Source organism: Hirundo rustica, unplaced genomic scaffold (assembly GCF_015227805.2).
Source record: "Hirundo rustica isolate bHirRus1 unplaced genomic scaffold, bHirRus1.pri.v3 scaffold_181_arrow_ctg1, whole genome shotgun sequence".
NCBI classification, from domain to species: domain Eukaryota; kingdom Metazoa; phylum Chordata; class Aves; order Passeriformes; family Hirundinidae; genus Hirundo; species Hirundo rustica.
This window is the reverse complement of record NW_026690253.1, coordinates 27,894-44,765: the sequence shown is the minus strand read 5'-3', so window position 1 is coordinate 44,765 and position 16,872 is coordinate 27,894. Positions and strand designations below refer to the sequence as shown.

At 67.0% G+C, this 16,872-nt stretch overlaps 5 protein-coding genes across 10 annotated transcripts; 2 read left to right on the top strand and 3 right to left on the bottom strand.

Moving 5' to 3' along the window:
• Positions 1 to 1,614: 1,614 nt before the first annotated feature.
• On the bottom strand, positions 1,615 to 3,760 carry LOC120747723 (apoptosis regulator BAX-like). The gene is given in 7 exon segments (XM_058424331.1): positions 1,615 to 1,857; positions 2,115 to 2,126; positions 2,129 to 2,221; positions 2,305 to 2,406; positions 2,409 to 2,435; positions 2,515 to 2,576; positions 3,511 to 3,760. Coding segments are annotated over 7 exon segments (648 nt in total). The 3' UTR covers positions 1,615 to 1,755.
• Positions 3,761 to 3,931: 171 nt separating this feature from the next.
• On the top strand, positions 3,932 to 6,014 carry LOC120747715 (leukocyte antigen CD37-like). Its single transcript, XM_058424330.1, is given in 10 exon segments — positions 3,932 to 4,138; positions 4,378 to 4,450; positions 4,537 to 4,560; positions 4,604 to 4,662; positions 4,896 to 4,970; positions 5,067 to 5,138; positions 5,140 to 5,172; positions 5,239 to 5,424; positions 5,498 to 5,581; positions 5,844 to 6,014. Coding segments are annotated over 10 exon segments (750 nt in total). The 5' UTR covers positions 3,932 to 4,072; the 3' UTR covers positions 5,922 to 6,014.
• A 196-nt stretch (positions 6,015 to 6,210) lies between these two features.
• On the top strand, positions 6,211 to 8,702 carry LOC120747724 (protein KASH5-like). The gene is made up of 14 exons (XM_040053749.1): positions 6,211 to 6,317; positions 6,392 to 6,466; positions 6,554 to 6,734; positions 6,814 to 6,863; positions 6,942 to 7,008; positions 7,091 to 7,231; positions 7,310 to 7,428; positions 7,510 to 7,560; positions 7,636 to 7,713; positions 7,803 to 7,859; positions 7,944 to 8,017; positions 8,150 to 8,214; positions 8,303 to 8,360; positions 8,427 to 8,702. Exons 1-14 carry the CDS (start codon positions 6,269 to 6,271, stop codon positions 8,682 to 8,684), a joined length of 1,323 nt encoding a protein of 440 aa, XP_039909683.1. The 5' UTR covers positions 6,211 to 6,268; the 3' UTR covers positions 8,685 to 8,702.
• Positions 8,703 to 8,797: 95 nt separating this feature from the next.
• FLT3LG (fms related receptor tyrosine kinase 3 ligand) lies at positions 8,798 to 11,205 on the bottom strand. Of its 6 annotated transcripts, none has more exons than XM_058424333.1 (8): positions 10,872 to 11,205; positions 10,667 to 10,768; positions 10,322 to 10,375; positions 10,055 to 10,198; positions 9,567 to 9,699; positions 9,331 to 9,495; positions 9,037 to 9,079; positions 8,798 to 8,934 (listed from the first exon to the last, which is right to left on the bottom strand). In XM_058424333.1, exons 1-8 carry the CDS (start codon positions 10,899 to 10,901, stop codon positions 8,925 to 8,927), a joined length of 681 nt encoding a protein of 226 aa, XP_058280316.1. In that variant the 5' UTR covers positions 10,902 to 11,205; the 3' UTR covers positions 8,798 to 8,924. The 6 variants fall into 6 exon arrangements, with proteins under 6 accessions (XP_058280316.1, XP_058280317.1, XP_039909684.1 ...); XM_058424334.1 differs by having other exon boundaries at positions 9,567 to 9,690; XM_040053750.2 differs by lacking the exon at positions 9,331 to 9,495 and having other exon boundaries at positions 9,037 to 9,118.
• A 210-nt stretch (positions 11,206 to 11,415) lies between these two features.
• Positions 11,416 to 16,872, bottom strand: ALDH16A1 (aldehyde dehydrogenase 16 family member A1). Its single transcript, XM_040053770.1, is given in 18 exon segments — positions 11,416 to 11,584; positions 11,779 to 11,825; positions 11,827 to 11,895; positions 12,200 to 12,376; positions 12,496 to 12,670; positions 12,773 to 12,850; positions 13,113 to 13,174; positions 13,394 to 13,487; positions 13,559 to 13,695; positions 13,778 to 13,882; positions 14,238 to 14,429; positions 14,654 to 14,809; positions 14,931 to 15,118; positions 15,266 to 15,343; positions 15,418 to 15,599; positions 15,831 to 15,957; positions 16,150 to 16,252; positions 16,692 to 16,872. Coding segments are annotated over 18 exon segments (2,235 nt in total). The 5' UTR covers positions 16,788 to 16,872.

Below are 16,872 nucleotides of genomic sequence, written 5' to 3'. Positions count from 1 at the left end.
CGGGGAGCCCTACAGCGGTTCCCTTTTCATTCCTCATCCCTCCTCAGCTCCAGCGGGGTGCAGCTCGGCTGGAGCTGAGATCTTGATCCGGGGCGAAGGGAGAGAGCAGGGGTCCCAGACAGCCAAGGACTACCACCCCAACGTCCCTTTGGTGGCACTGGGGCCAGAGGCTGCACTGCAGGAAGGACACGGCCCCATGGAGGGTCCAGATGTGGGACCCAAACACCCCACGCGGCTGCTCAGTGAGCCCCAGGATCGGGATACCACACACACACAAACACACACACACACACAGACACACACACACACAGACAGACAGACACACACACAGAGACATACACAGACACACACACACAGTCATACACAGAGACATACACAGAGACATACAGAGAGACATACCCACACACACAGACACACACACACAGACACACACACAGACACACACAGACAGAGACACACACAGACACACACAGACAGACATACACAGAGACATACCCACACACACAGACACACACACAGAGACACACACACAGACACACACACAGAGACACACACAGACAGAGACACACACAGACAGACATACACAGAGACATACCCACACACAGAGACATACCCACACACAGAGACACACAAACATACAGACACACACACAGACACAGAGAAACATACACACAGACACAGACATACACAGACACACACAAGCCCCACTGACCCCAAACATCACCCTGTCCCTTTGGGGGGAGGACGACCCTTCCCCATGAGGGACGCCTCCCCACTTCTCTCCCTCAACCAGCACCCCCAAACCCCGGTGTGTCCCCCCCCATCCACACCCCGAGATCCCCAAAGGCTCCCCGAGGCCTTTGGGGGCAGGACAGGGACAGGGACAGAGGGGGAGACGCCCACAAACCATCGCGTTTGCCTTTTATTTCCATCGCAATTCCCGAGATACAAAAACCAAGGTACAAAAAAAGAGAAGAAAAGACCACTGTGGAGAAGAAGCAGTGGGGGGAAGGCAGGGCCCACCCATTTTTTTGGGAGGGGGTGTTCCCCGTGATGTCAACCCCCCGAGAGCACCGTGGGGGTTGGGGGGCAGGTGTCACCTTGCCTCCCACCCTTGCCCCACCCCGCCGCCTCGGGGACACAGGGGACCTCTAAAACCGGGGGGTTGACGGGGTGTAAATGGGGGTGTGGCCCCCCCACCCTGAGAGCCTCCGCCCCGGGAGGGGGGTATTGCACCTGGGGGGGCCCTTTTTGGGGGGTGGGGACCCCCAATAAATACTCACCCTACAGCCATGGCTGTAACCCTCCCCCCCACCCCCCCACCTCATTTAGGGGGGGTCACAGAGTCACCGCACCCACCCCCCCTATCGGGGGGTGGAACCGCAGGATCCTCCCCCCACTCAAAGCACCACAAGTCCTGGGGTCAAACTGAGGCCAGGGAGGTCCAGCACCAGGGACACAGGAGGGGAAGGGGGGTGTCCCCACCCCATTCACCCCCAACCCCCCCTCAAATCCCAGCTCTCCAGAGGTCTCCAGATGCTTATGGGAAGGGCTGGGGGCGGGGCCTGGGGAAGGGAGAGAGGGTCCCCCCAGCTCGACCACCGCCCCAAAATCCAGGTGAGTGAGTCCTGTTGGTTAAAAACCCTCCCGGCCCTGGAAGGCACTGGGGGTCAGCACCATCCCTGCCGGCAGGGCCAGTCCGGGGAGGGGTCCCAGGGGTGGGGGTGGGGACAAAATCTGACCCCCCCCAAGAGTCTAGGACATCTTCCAGATGGTCAGCGAGGCCGTGAGGACGCCAGCAGCAAAGATGGTGATGGTCTGCCAGGTGGGGGTCCCAAAGTGGGACAAGAGCCCTTCCTGGGGGAACAGGACACAGGAGGGGAAGGTCACCACGTGCTGGGGGTTCCCAAACCTCCCCCCAGAACAACCAGACTCAGGGAGCTGGGAGGCAGAGACGAGGGAAGGATTTGAGGTTCAGAGGAGATATTGAGGAGAAATTTCCAAACAGGGGCTCAGCCCCCTAAGGAATGGCACAGTTTTGGGGGTACAATGGGGTCTTAGGGAGGGATCCAGGGACTTGACCTTCCGTAGGAATAGGGGGTTTTGGACCTCACCCATCCGCCCCTGGGCCCTGGATCCAGGCCAGCACATGCTCCTGGAGATACTCCATGGTCCAGCGCAAAATGGTCTGGACCAGCTCTGGGACCTTGGTGCAGAGAGCCTGCGGGAGCAGGGAGGGGGTCAGAGGGGGTTAAGGGGGGACTGGGGAGGCCATGGGGGAGCTCCACACCCACCTTCAGCCACCAGTTTGCAGGCAAAGTAGAACAGGGCAACCACACGGCCCCAGTTGAAGGTGCCATCGGCAAACATCTCCTTGGCCACGCGGAAAAACAGCTTTTTGGGGGCGTCACACACCCCACCTGCTCAATCATCCTGGGGCAGGCAACAGGGGGACGGTCAGGGCGGGCTTGGGGGCACCACAGACCCCCCCAATGAATGTCAGCTGCCCACCTCTTGCAGCTCCATGTTGCTGTCGAGCTCATCACCAATGCGCCGCAGGCACTCGCTGAGGCGTTTGTGGTGTCAGGGCTGCTGGGCTGGGGCTCGCCCAGCTCAGCCACACTCAGGGCCACGGCCTGGGGGTCCCCGCAGCGCTCCACGCGGTCCCGCACGAACCTGGGACGCCCGGCACTCTGGGTACCCTGCCGTGTCTTCCCTGGCTCTGTGTGACCCATCCCTGTGTCTCCCCTGGAGCCCAGGGTCCCACAGATGCCCCACCAGCAACCCACAGATCCCAAGGGCCCCCTGTACCTTGTGTCCCCTGGGATCCTCTCAACTCCCCCCGTGGCCCCTAATTCCCCCTTCAATCCCAATTACACCCTTGTACCCTGTATTCCCCCAGTTTTGAATCCTCTCAAGCCCCCCCCTCCCCGGTTTTGAGTCCCCCCTCCCCCCCACACACACCCCCTGTATCCCCCGAAGATCCCCACAAAGTCCCCCGTGCACCCCATGTTCTTCCCAAGGGCCCCCTGTCCCCTCGTGTCCCCAAGTCTCAGGATCCTCTCAAATCGTCCCCCCCACACACAGACACACTCTATCCCCCCCCATCTCGTACCCTCTCATGTCCCCCCCCGTTTCTCCCTCTACACCCCGAGTCCCTCCGCACCCTGTGTCCCCCAAGTCCTCAAACCCTGACGTGCACCCTGTGTTCCCGCGGCATCCTCCCATGTTTCCCAAGTCCTCTCCCTGTCCCAAGTTCCCTCCGCACCCGCTGCCCTACAAGCTGCCCCTTGTTCCCCCCCAGCCCCGCCCGTTCTCCCGGCGATCGCCGCCTCCCCTACTCACGCCCGGAGCAAGATCGCCCCCGTCTGCATGATCTGATCCGAAGAGGCCCCTGCGGAGAGCGGGGCGCTTACCGGGGAACGTCGGCAGCCGACCCCGGCCGCCGCCGCCCCGCCCTGCCCGGTACAGGCCGCGCCCCTCCGTGGTCCCGCCAACCCCCCCACTCACCACCGCCCCCCGGGGGCGGGCGGGTTCGCCGGAGCCGTCCCCGGGGCCCGGCCCCAGGATCGCCGCCGCCGCCGCCGCCGCCGCCGCCGCCCCCGCTGAGCCGAAGCCGCTGCCGCCGCCATCGCGCCCCGACCACGTGGTCCCTGCCGGTGTCACGTGAGGACCGGCGGCGAGGGCGGGCGGGCACCCTGGTCACGTGACGGAGGCGATGGGCTAGGCACGGGCGGGGCGGATGGGAGGCTGCGCCCATCGCCGCGCCCCACCTCCCGGCACGGCCCCGCCCCTTTCCCCGGCACTCATTTCTCGGTCCCACCCCCTCTCACGGGTTCGGCCCCGCCCCCGCAGCCCCCCGGGGCCCCCCCCCCCACCCCCCCGCGCTCCCAGGGGTCACAACCGGGGGGTTACCGCCCCCACTGTCCATGGAGGTCCAGGAGCGACGCCCCCGAGCGCTTCCGCGCCCCCCCGGCGCCTCCTGCGGGACGCGAGGCGACGAGGCGGGAGGAGCGGCCGCAGGTGCGCGGGGTGGGCTCTGAGTCCGCGTGTGTGTGACCCCCGTGCAGACATGAGCCCCAAAAGCTGCCTCGGCTGCACCAAGTGCTTCGTCTTCCTCCTTAATCTCTTCTTCTTCGTAAGTGGGACCGGGGGGAGCCTGGGGAGCAGGGGGAGAGAGGGGGGAGGTGCAACTTGGGAGGGCAGGGGGGAAATGCGGGGACATAGAGCTTGGAGGGACTAGGGGGACAGGGGGACATGGGGGAACCCAGTGCTGAGGGGACACGGGTGGACCTCGGGGCGGCCAGCAATCTCCCAGTGTTTCTGGGCACTGGGGGTCCCCCATTTCCTGACCTGGACTCACCCCGGCCCCTGCAGTTCCTGGGCATCCTCCTTCTCGCCTTCAGCTTTTGGGTCCTCTTCGACCGGCAGAGCTTCGCCGCCGTGCTGGGTAAGGGATCCCTAAAACGTGGGGTACCCCAAGATGTGTGGCACCCCGAGCTGGGAGGTTGCCTGACACCCCTCCGTGTCCCCCAGGATCGCCGCTGGTCAGGCCTGAGGGTATGGTCTTACGGCTTCTCTGGGGTCGGCATCGTAACAATGTTCCTGGGATTCCTGGGGTGCCTGGGGGCTCTCAAGGAGGTCAAGGTCATGCTGGGGCTGGTGAGTTGGGGGGCTGAGGGGGGTCACGAGAGGTCACAGAACTGGGAGGGGGGTTGGGGTAGCTGTGCTGCAACTTCCTGGGGCAACCGCGGGGCCACGTGGTGCCACCACATCCTCTGCCTGGGGAGCAGCAGCGGGGAGTGGGGGGGACCCCTCTGAGCTGCCTCCAGTTCAGGGGAGGGGCTGGGGGGGGAGGTCTGGCTGACACCCACCTTCCCTGTTTATCCTGAAAGTATTTTGGGCTCCTGCTGCTGCTCTTTGCTGCCCAGATCACAGTGGCTGTCATCATCTACACGCAACGTGCCGCTGTGAGTGCGGGGACAAACTCGGGGCTGTGGAGGGACCCCGAGGTCGGGGGGGACCCCGGGGTTATAGGGCAATGCTGTGCTGATCCCTCTCCCCAGCTAGCTACAAAGGTGGCCACCTACACAGAGGAGCTGATCCGGGGGTACCCAACGCAGGGACCACCTGGGGACCCCCCACGAGAGCTGGGATGCTGTCCAGCAGCAGGTGAGATGCCCCAAAGGACCCCAGAGCCACCCCACTGGCCACCACACTGACCCCCTGCCCCCCCAGCTCGGCTGCTGTGGCTGGAAAGGACCCCAGGACTGGGACCACCACGATGATGCCACCAGGGACGAGGTCATGGACAGGGCCATCGCCTGCTCCTGCCTCGTGGCATCCAACAGCACCCAAAAGACCCCATGGATGCTCCCCCATGGCCGCTGCCCCACAGCTGCCCCCCACAATATCTTCCCCAGGGTGAGGCACGGGGGAATCAGGGGATCCTGGAGCTCCATGGGGGGCTCCAGGTAACCCCCAGTTGTCACCTCAGGGCTGCAAGGAGAGGGTCCAGACCTGGCTGGCTGGAAACCTGGTCACCATCGTGGGGGTTTGCATAGGCATCGGCCTGGGGGAGGTAGGGGGGATGTCCTGGGGCGGGGGGCTGAGCTGGTGGGGGGCCTGGGGATGGTCGGAAGGCTGTGGGGCCATAGGTTGGGTGGGCTGGGCAGCAGCTGGGGGGGGGCCAGGGTGGGTTCAGGGGATGGTCCATGGGGAGCCAGGGGACTGATGGGGATTCAGGGTGGCCAGAAGACTCCGTGGGGGGTTCAGGGTGGCCGGGAGTGGGGGTCAGGGGTCCGAAGGGATCCAGGAGGGCTGATCCTGTTCTCTGCTCCCAGCTCTCCCTGCTGATGCTGTCTATGTTCCTGGTCCAGAACCTGGACTCCCGCTACGAGAAGCTGCTGCGGGGGTTCTGAGGGGGCCAGGGTGGTGTGGGAGGGAGCCTGGAGGGCTTTGTCGTTCAATAAAAGCCGTTGGCAAGCAGCGGAACCGAGGCGGTTCCGAGTGGAACTGAGACGGGACCGGGAGGGCCGCGCGTGGAGCAGTGCGGGTCACGCCCCTTTCCTTGTGGCCACGCCCCCGTCCTCTGGGCGGGAACGGCTCGCGCGAGACTCCGCCCCTTTCCTCCGCTGTGAGGCGATTCCCGCCCCCCCCCCCCCCCCAGGCTCCCCCCTCGGTCCCACGACGCTGCCGGGACCACTGAAAACCCCCGGCCCCGGCTGTGCCCTGGGGCAGCAGCGACACCGGAGCACCCCCGAACACGATGGCTACAGAGGGTCCCTGCGGCCCTGGCGCCGTCATCCCCCTGCCAGGTGCGGGGACCATGAGGGAGGAGGGCGGGAGGGTGAGGCGCCGGGCCCCTCCATAACCCATGTCCCCCCCTCAGCCCCTGCCGAGAGCGGCTGCTCGGACGAGTTTGCCCTGGACTGCACCTTCGCTGCCTGCGACCCTGAGCAAACAGGTAGCCAAACTCCCTGGGGCCATAGTGGCCGCAGCCAAACTCCCCCAGGATGGTCACCACCGTCCCTGACCACTCCATCCGCCCCAGGGATGGTGCAGCCGCAGCGGGTGGTCGAGTATGTGGCAGCGATGACGGGGCACAGCGGGCACGATGGGCAGCTGCAGGCACTGCGGCGGGCGCTGGACCCTGCAGCCGCAGGCACGGCGCTGGACTGGAGCCGGTTCCGCACCGCCATGGGCGCCTGGATTGCAGCGTGCCGACAGGACGGGTCAGTGCCGAGAGACGGGGCAGCACCTGGGGCCACCTGGACCGGTCAGTGGTCCTGACCCATGGCTCTGTTCACACAGGGCCGAGGAGCAGGACATGGTGACTGGTGACACTGGACCGGGGCCGGCAGGTGGGTATTGGTGCAAGAAGAGGGAGTTGGGGTGGCCCCAACCGGGACGCAAACAGCCTGCTGCGTCCCATCCCACAGAGGACAACGGACGTGCATCCCCAGCAGCTGCCCAGCTCCAGGGTGACAACACGGACATCACCACCCCGTAAGTGCCCGCTGCAGGGACACCTTGCCATCCCTGGACGTGCTCCCAGGAGCGCCCCAGGACCCGTGGGACTCTCCGGCAGTGCCGAGGCCGCTGGGCTGCGGAGCCGTGCCCGGCAACTGGCAGCCCAGAACGCCAAACTGCAGCGAGATGCTGAACTGGCCGAGGAGCTCAACGCCCGCCTGGCCGAGGAGATTGCGCAGCTCCAGGCACAGATGCGAAGGTGCTTCCGAGGGGCTTCCCGGGCATGGGGTCTGGATCAGTGTCCTGGGAATACTGAAACACCATTTGTCCCCGGCAGCAGCCGGCAGGCGCTGGAGCAGGCCAGGGTGTCGATCGAGGAACTGGACGGACACAAAGGCCGTGGTGAAGCGGCTGGAGGAGGAGAACACCGAGCTTCGGCGGCAGGCACGGCACGTGGTGAGAGGGCTAACCTGAGGTGCTGCATCATGCCACATGTGGTGTCCCATGGTGTCCCCTCACGGCCATGCCATCCCCCAGGAGAAGGAACAGCGCAATCTGTGTTCCCAGGCCGAGGGTCTACAGGAGGAGGTGAGCCTGGCACTGGGGTCTGCCCCAGTGAGGCAGTGCCACGGGGAACCCCAGCCCTGTTTTCACCCCTGGCAGAACCAGCGGCTCCTCACCGAGGGCCAGGGACTGCGGGAGCAGATCCAGGCGCAGGCGGTCCGGATGGCCAGCCTGGAGGTGAGCGGTGGCACAGTGGCCGCAGTGGGTGGCCCTGGGGGCTGTGTAAGACAGTGACAAGGAGTGCCTATCCCCATCTCTCTGCCTAGGCCCAGCTCTGTCGTGGCACTGCGCTGCTCTCTGCCCGGGATGCAGCTCTTGCCCAGGTGAGCGCTGCCCAGTGACACTGCCATCACCTCAGCTGTCACCAGGGCCACCCCCAGCCCTCTCCCATGGTCCCTCATGTCCAGGCCCTGTCCCACAGGCAGGGCAGCGGGCACAGGAGCTAACAGCAGCACTGGAGGAGTATGAGCGGGTGGTGCAGGTACGGCACGTCTGGCCTCAGTGTGAGCCCAGACAGCGGCCACAGAGCCCCTGGGCCACAGCAAAGCGCCATGGTGGCCGCTCTCTATGTGGGGGTCATGGGCAGAGGGTGACCATCTCCTTCTCCCCCCAGGAATTGCGCCTGGAGACAACACGGCTGCGGCAGCAGCTGGGCCAGATGCGGGACGCCTGGGCAATGTACAGGGGGACGCGTGGGCAAGGGGACATCCTCAGGACACTCTGGAGTCCTCATCTCGGCATCCTCACCCTCCTCTCCCTCCCACAGGCGCCCGTGGTGCCCGCGCAGCCAGCTGGACATCCAGGCCGCAGCAGCAGCGAGCCAGGTAAGGGTGGGGTCAGGGGAGACCCTGCAGGGTCCCCTCAGCCACTGACACAGAGACTCTGCCTAGGGGACAGGGGACAAGGAGGAGGACACAGGCACGGCGCTGTCAGGAGGAGGTGGCCTGCCGGGGAACAGTGAGGAGGCAACCGAGGCAGTGGTCCCACAGGTACCATTGTCACCGTGTGCAAAGTTGTCACCGTTGACACCGTGGACACCGCTGCCACCATGGGCTCTGGCGCTGCTGGCGCTGCTGGCCCTGCTCTACCTCCTGCCCCGCCAGTGGCCCCAGCCCCAGCTGCGCTACGGGAGCCCCCCGCCCCTCTAAAACCCCCAGTAAATACCAGTTGAGCACTGCTGTGTCCACCCCATTCCATACCAGTTCCCTCAAACGCTCGTCCCAGTGCGCCCAGTTCCTCCCAGAGCAGGGTCAGAGTCAGGGTGTCAACATCAGCTTTATGGGTACTGCAGGGGGCCCCCTCATCTCTCCATGGCTCCAGGAGATCCCAGTGTAGCCCCGGGGGCTTCCAGCAGGGAACGGGGGGGGTCCCCGTTTCTCACCAGTGGCTCAGGCCAGCCTAAACAGAGATAGAGAGTGAGGACTTGATGATCCAAGGGCCTCCTCTGGCCCCCCTCAGGACACTCCCAGTGATCCCAGTATCCAGGAGCCCTCCCGGTACCTGTGTCTGTCCCCAGGTACCGCTCGGCCACTCAGGTCCCGTCCTGCTCCGATGTCGTGGGTCCCTGTGAGGGCTGGGGGGGCTGAGGGGAGTGACCTCCCAGTGCTCCCCAGTGCTCCCAGTGTCCTCAGTCCTCCCAGTGAGCCCAAGAGAGCCAGCACCCACAGTGTCCCCAGTGTCCCCAACACACACAGCACCTCCCGTGCCCACTGTGCTCCCACCACCCCCTGTGCCCCCAGTAATGCCATCCCCTCCAGTGTCCCCTGTGCCCTTCAGTGCCCCCAAGATCCCCACCTGGGCACAGGGTCTCCTCCACAGCACCCAGGGCCGCCACCACCAGGCCCAGGGCCCCCCCAACTCCCCCCAGAAGCACCAGCCCATGTCCAGCAGGGCTGGGGGGTCCCTGCCTGGCCCCCGAGCTCCCCTCGTGCCGCACTGCTGGGCTGGTCAGCGCCGAGCCTGGGGGGAGATGGGGGTCAGCAACTGCCCTGGGGGGGTTACAGGGATCTCTCAGGGGTCCCGGGGGGTACCTGGGTGGCAGCGCAAGCGGGCGCAGCCAGGGAAGTGGGGGGATCTCCCTTGCAGCCCCCTCAAGTGCTGCGCCAGGGTCTCCAGTAGCTGCGACACGTTCACCGTCTCCAGCCGGACACAGCCCTGGGGGTCCTGGGGGGATGTCACAGGAGCCCCCCCAGGGGACCCCAGACCCCTTCTGAACCACCCTGGGCAGAAATGCGCCAGAGTTTCTGTACCCCCCAAGAGCCCCAGAGTAACCCTGGACACCTCAGAAAACCCCCAGACCCCGGTGGGGTCCCTAAAGCCCCCCAAGAGCCCCAGGGTAACCCTGGACACCTCAGGGAACCCCCAGACTCCTGCGGGGTCCCCAGAGCCCCTCAGGCCCCCAGACTCACCTTGGCCTCCCCAGGACCACCCCATAACTGCCCAGCCAGAGCCCTCCAATTCCCCCCCTTCCAGGACCCCCAAGCCCCCTCGGAGGTCCCGCCCAGGGACCCCCACCTACCTGGATGTGACACTCGGCCACAAAGTGGAGCTGGGCAAGGAGGGTCCTGAGCAGGGGGGCCAAATCCTTCCCTGCCACCCCCAACATTCGCTGCAGAGCCAGCACCCCGAAGTGAAGCCCCCAGAGGTCAGAGCAGGCACTGTCCTGAGGGCGGGGGAGTTTGGGATTTGGGGGGAAACACAGGTGAGGGGTCAGAGGTGTCAGGGAATGCAGGAAGAGGGGGGGATCTGGGGAACACACCTCAGATTTGGGGGGGTTCGTGCTCACCTGCTCCAGGTTGCTGGGCATTGCCACGGGGTAATCAAGGAGCAGCCAGGGGGTCTGTGGGAGGGGTCAGGGGGTCCCCAAAAACAGCCCAAAGGGGCTGAGGGGGGCACTCAGGGGGTCCCCAACAACCCTTTTGGGGGCGAAGGGGTGCAGTCAGGGGGTTTTTCAGGACCCAGGGTGAGGGCTTCCCTGGGGAACGAGGGAGTTCAGGGACTGGGGGGTTGGTCACAGGGGAATTCTTTGGGTCTCAGGGGGATCCAGGAGGTCCCGAGAGGATCCCGGAGGTCGGGGGGGGGGGCGGATACCGGGGTGCGCGGGATGGGCTCCTGGGGGCGGGGGTCTCACCAGGTTGTTCAGGTGGGCGCTGAAGGTGCTGCTGATGGGGTTAAAGGCGAAGGAGCAGCAGCTGCTGGGGGTGGGCACAGCCAGGACAAGCAGGAGCGGCACCTGGGGGGGCACAGGGGGGGCCTCTGGGCGTCCCAGGGGGCTCTCACGGGGGTCCCAGAGGGGCGCAGGTCAAATTGCGAGGGGCGGGGGCTTCCCCACTTACCAGAGCAGAGCTGGCTGGGGGCGAGTCCATGGCGGTGCCGAGCTGGGGGTGGCGCACGGGAACCCGCGAGCGCTCCCGGAGCCACCCCCGGGACCCCCCCGGGACCCCTCGGGCCGCGGCGGAGCCGCCGCCGAAAGCGAAAGCGGGACCGAGCCGGGAGAGGGGCCCAGGAAACCCGAGGGGGCAGCGGGACGTCCTGAGCCTCCCCCTCCCTCCCCGCGGAGGCCCGGCCGCCGCTGTCTCACCCCGGGGACTCCCTCCCGAGTCCCACGGGGGCTGCGGCGCTCGGGACCCCCCGCCCGGCCCCGCAGAGCTTTGGGTGCGGCTGCCCCGAGCGAGGGAGGGGGGCCCGGGCGTCCGGGCACGTGCGGGGGCGGGGCGCCCCCAAAATATCCCCCCCATTCCAGCCCGAGACCCCCCCTACAAACAGAGACAGGAGAACGGCTGCGCCTCCGGGAGCGGTTTATTGGGGTGGGGGTCGCGGGGCTGGGGGCACTGCGGGAGGTGTGAAACCCCCGCAGATTTGGGGGGTACTGGGGGCGTTTTAGGGACCACCCCCTGGCAGCCAAAGGCAGCGGGGGCGGGTGCAGCGCAGCTCCAGCTCCCGCTCGGTGCCGGCGGGCGGGTCCTGCCCCGGAGCCCCCAGGAGTCCCGCGGGGACCCCCCAAACGCGGGAGACGCTCACGGCAGAAGCCCAGTCGCAGTCCTGGGTGGGAGGACACAAGAGGGGACAGCTGGGGTGATGGCCCCCCTCACCCCAAATCCCCAGCACAGCAGCCGTGCCATGGCTTGGGACCCCCAAAACGTCACAGCGATCCGCCCAGTGTCACCGCCCACCGCCTCATGTCCCCATATTCTGTCTCCCCCCCCACCGTTTCCCCCACTGCCCCGCCACTCACCGCGCCCCCCCCCGCAGAGCCAGAGCCCGTCCGGGTGCTGTCGCGCCAGGTGAGATACCGACCCCCCCGGAATTCCCGGGAAGCACCGTCAGGGCAGCCCCCGGGAGCCCCGCGGCCACCAGAGCCTGGGGACACAGGGGAAAGGGTACTGTCACCGAGGAGCGGGGCTGTGGTGATGGAAGGGGACGTGGGGAATGCGGAGGGTTTCGGGGGAGGGCACATGAGGGATCCTGGGGGATACATAGGAACTCCCGGGGGTCGTGGGGGGGGTTCACGTAGGGGATTATAGGGGCGGCACATGGGAGGATCCCGGGGGTCCCGGTGGGTCGCAGTGAGAAGGGGGCACAGGGGGGCACCCGGGGGTTGCTGGGGCGTCGCAGGTGTGACCCGGGGGGGGCAGCGGGGGGGGGGGGTCCCGCGGTTCCGCACCTTCCGTAGCCGCTGTGCGGGACCGAGGCCGCCAGGGGGCGCCACTACCACGACACAGTTTCCGAGCGCGAGCGCCGGGGGGAGGAGCTGCAGCGCGAGGGGGCGGTGCCATCCCCAGGCCACTCCCAGCACTCCGAGAGGCCGTCGCGAGACCAGGGCCCGCCCCCCGGGCACCTCCTGCGGCAGAATTCATCACGCCCACTCAGAGGCCACGCCCACTCACCGAACACCGGCTTTTCTGCCTCACCGGCTCACGCCCCGCCCTCCCCCGGCCCCACCCCTTTAACCACGCCCACCTGCACGGCCCCGCCCGCGCGCTCCACGTGCGCCGCCCAGCGCAGCAGCGCCCTCCGCAAGTTCCCGTCCGTGTCGCCGTTGTCGCCGTCCTTGGGGGTCCCGTGTCCACCCTCCAGCGCCGCCGACGCCCCCCGCAACACCCGTGCCCGCGACGCCCCCGGCAGCCGCCCCCACCTGTGGGAGTCGGGGGCGTTGGGGACTGATCCTCCCCTCTCCGAGGGGTCCCATCTTTGGGGACACTCCTGGAAGGGCCAGCCCCCCACCCCGGTCACTCACCTCGGGGCAGCCCCACGGGCAGCGGCCACGGCCTGAGCCAGCTCGGGATCACCGGGATCATCCGTGGTCACCAGTGGGCTGCGATGGGGACAGGAGACAGGGAGTCAAAGGGCGTTTCTGTGGGAGGGACACCTGGGGGCACCGGGACCCCTTAGAAAGAAAGAATCAGGGTCCTGGGGGGGACACAGGACCCTCTGGGAGGACAGGAGGGGGCTGAGAGCACCCGGGGGTGAAGAAGGGGGTGCTGGAGTTGTTGAACCGAGGTGCCAGTGGAGCCCCGGTCTCAGAGTTCTTCTCCTGGGACCCCCTAATTTGGGGTCTCCATCCCGGGGAGGGGTACCTGAGCAGTTCATCCACCTTGGCGGGCTGTTCCCAGGGGGGGCACCCGAACTCTCGCAGCGCCTGGAGGGAGTGCGGGGGGAGGCAGAGCCCATCTGCAACAGCACAGGACGCCCCCACCCTGGGGACCCCCAGGCCCTACCTCACGCCCCTCTAAACCACTCAGGACCCACCCCAGGAGAGCTCCACATCCCTCCAGCTTCTCCAGGGCTGCCCCAAACCCCCCCGCACCCCTACCAAGCCACCCAGAAATCCCACCAGAGCCCCCTTGGGAGCCCCCACCTCATCCAGGTCAGTGTCCGTGGCCTCCCCGGTGCAGCCCCCACTGGGGTCCAGCAGGTCCAGGGCATTGAGCCACACCAGCCCCTGGGGCAGCCTGGAGAGGGGTCAGTGCTCAGTGCCCAGTGGTCACTGCTGGGCTCAGGGGTCAATGGGCCTGATGGTCACCTGTCCGCCGTGTCCAAGGCCACAGTGATGTCCTGGGCCCAGATGGCGGCAGCTGCGGTTTGGGGCAGTGCCGAGGCCACGGCCACAGCCTCAGTGGGGCCACGCACGGGCAGCAGCACCAGCAGTGGCCCTGGGGCCTGGCGGGGCAGGGGACACTCAGAGGGTCCCCAAAAGGCACCCCTGGGCAGCCCCCACCCCAGCTCACCCAGGGGCACCCACCAGCTCCCGCAGGCAGCGCGAGGTCGGGGCCACCCCTGAGATCAGCGTGGGGGGGTAGAATCGATGCTCTCCCTCCAGCAACGGTGGCAGTGGAGCCTGGAAAACCTGGGTGGAAAAAATCAGGGGTCACAACGAGTGGGGAACCCCAAAGTGCTACCTGGGGCATCCCAAAACTGCCCCCAGGGGACCCCCAAATGCCCCCACAGCTGGTCTCAATATCCAGGAACCCACAACTGCCCTCCCAGGGAACCCTGATGTCCAGGAACCCCCAAATTTTCCCCCAGGAGACGCCTCAAACTCTCCCCCAGGTGACTCCAATGTCCAGGAACTCTCAGACTTGACCCCACCATATGGAAACCCCCAAACGTCACATCCACCTCCCCACCCTCCCAACCCCTTTGTGTCGTCCCAATGTCCCCATGGCCACCCCAGCCCTGGCTCCCTTTGTGTATCCCCTCACCTGAGCTCCCTCCTCCTGTGCTTCCTGCACCACCTGCTCAGGTGGGCAGGTCCCAGGGGCCAGCGGCCCCACCTCCGTTTTGGGGTCCATGGGGTCCCCGAGCCGCAGCCCCCTGAGCCGGGCCTGGAGCCGCCGCTCCAGTGCTGCTACCACCGTGTCCTGAGCCAGCACCACGCACCCCCCACATGGGAACTGGGGACACCGGGAGGGACGTCAGGGCATCCTGGGACACTCCAGGGACTCCTCTGAAAAATTCACAGCAACCCCCCCCCAAAAAAACCAAAAACCTCCTGAAAAGAACCCACAACCCCCCCCACAAAAAAAAGCCCTGAGAAACCCTTAACCCCCCCAAAACTCCTGAAACCTCCCCTCCGAAAAACCTCCCCAAAGCCCCCCCGGGAGCCCCCAGGCCCCACCAGCGCCGGGGGGGTGGCGGCGGTGGCAGCGATGGCGGCGGCCGCGCTGTCCAGGTCGGCCGAGTCGAGGACGATGACGACGACGCGGCCGCCCCGGGGAGCCCCCAGGCGCGGCCCCTGGCACGGAGACCCCCACACCAGGGCCTGCAGCTCCTCCTGGAGAACAGGGGACAGCCTGTGGGGACACACCCAGGGACCCCCAAATTGGGGGAGGGAGGGGGAAGGGGAGCACCAGGCCCCCCCATTGTCACCTCCCATTGCTGTGAGGTCGCCGTACCTGGGGGGCTCCAAGGAAGGTGACAGAGGTGATCTCCGGGTGGGCACGCAGGGCTTGGCACAGCCCTGGGGGTCCCACCAGGACATTGAGGACCCCGGGGGGCAGCGCCGCCCCCTCCTCACTGAGCTCCCCCAGCAGCAGCAGCGGCAGAGCCACAGCCGGGGGGGACAGGACCAGAGCTCTGTTCCCTGTGGGGACACCCCAAAATGGCTGGGACACCCCACAAGGACATCGGGGAGCCCCCCACACCCGGATCCACCTTCGTCCCCTTTGTTGAGCTCCCCCTTGCCCCCTGCATCGCCAGCTGCCCCCAGCTGTCCCCCCATTCCACTCACCCATGGCCAGCAGTGGCCCCAGTTTCCAGAGCAACGCCGGCAGCGAGCAGGGACCCCCCAGGACAACGGCCACCACCCCTGCGGGGACACGACGCAGGTCAGAGGTCACGGGGAGGGCATAGGGGACAGTGTGGGGACAAAGGGACACTCACCCACAGGGGTCCAGCCCTCCAGGCCAGGGAAGCCGAGCTGGGCCCCCGCTGCGGGCACCTGGAGCAGCCGCTGCGCCAGGTCCAGGTCGGCTCCAAGGGTCTGGCAGAGTGGCCGCCCCCCGGTCAGGGCCAGCAGGGCCCCCATCGTCCCCCTGCGGTCACCATCCAGTGTGGCAGCCAGCCTGGGAGGCACCGGGTACACAGGGGGTCAGGGGAGGGGGACAACAGGGGGACACAGAGGGGACACCAAGGAATGGGGGGACACGGGGAGGGCACAAGGGGAGCTCAGAAGGGTTTTGGTCACCCGGGGTCACCTGGGGTCACACTGCTACAGGAGACAGAGGGAAGTGGGACAGGTCAAAGGTCACCTGAGGGGTGCAGAGAAGGTCACCAGCGGTCACAGGGTCACTCACCGGGTCAGGCACTGCCCCCGCTGGGGCCCCCCCAGGCCCACCCAGGCCTTGGCTGCTGCTGCCGCTGCTGCCACTGCCACGGCCAGGTCTGAGCTGTCCCCCGCCGGCACCACTGCCACTGTCCGGCCTAGTGACAGACGGCGTGACAGGGGCTGGCCACTGACTGCCGTGCTGACCACAAACCCTGATGCCAACTCCATGACCCTGCCCTTATCCCTGACCCCAATTCCTGACCCCTGACCCCTGGCCATAGTCCTGATTTGGACCAGTGACCTCAAATCTGTGACCTTGACCCTTAATCCCTGTCCCCTCCCCATACCGGTGGTGGCCTCCTGGCACTCCAGGCTCGTCCTTCCCGGTGGCTTCAGCCACGATCCGTCCACGAAGTGTCCGAGGCTGCGGCCGTGGGACTCCAGCCATGCCTGGGGGTGTTGGGGACACCCCTGGGACCCCGCCGGCCCCAGCAAAGCCCCCCCGCCCCCACCCAAAGGACCTTGGGGCCATGGGGGGACTTTGACCCTGATACACCCCAAGCGACCCAGGCCTTCCCCCGTGATCCCTCCAGCCCCAGAAACCCCCCAGGACCCCCCAAGATCCCCCAGTGTCCCCACAGTGTCCTCCAGGACACCCCCATCCTCACAGGACCCCCAAAACCCACCCCAATTCCCCCCCAGCTGCCTCTCCCAGTCCCATTATTTCCCTCGGGGACCCTCCAGACCCCGGCCCAGTTCCCAAGAGCCCCTCAAGACCTCCCCGAGATCCTCAGGGACTCCCCAGAAACTCCAGCGCCCCCCCAGAACCTCCAGAGCCCCCCCAGGACCCCCAGGGCCCACCCAGCGGGAGCCCCAAATCCCCTCTCACTTCTGCCGGGTTGATCCCGCCGGGGATCGGCCCCTCCTCCATCGTGGCGAAGATTTTGGGGACCGGGGGAGCCCCGAGGACCGCCAGAGCCGCCATCGCCGCCGAGGGGCCACCGAGACGGGGCGGGGTTGGACGGAGCGGCCCCCGGGCACCACCGAGACGGGGCCGAAGCGGCCAGAGC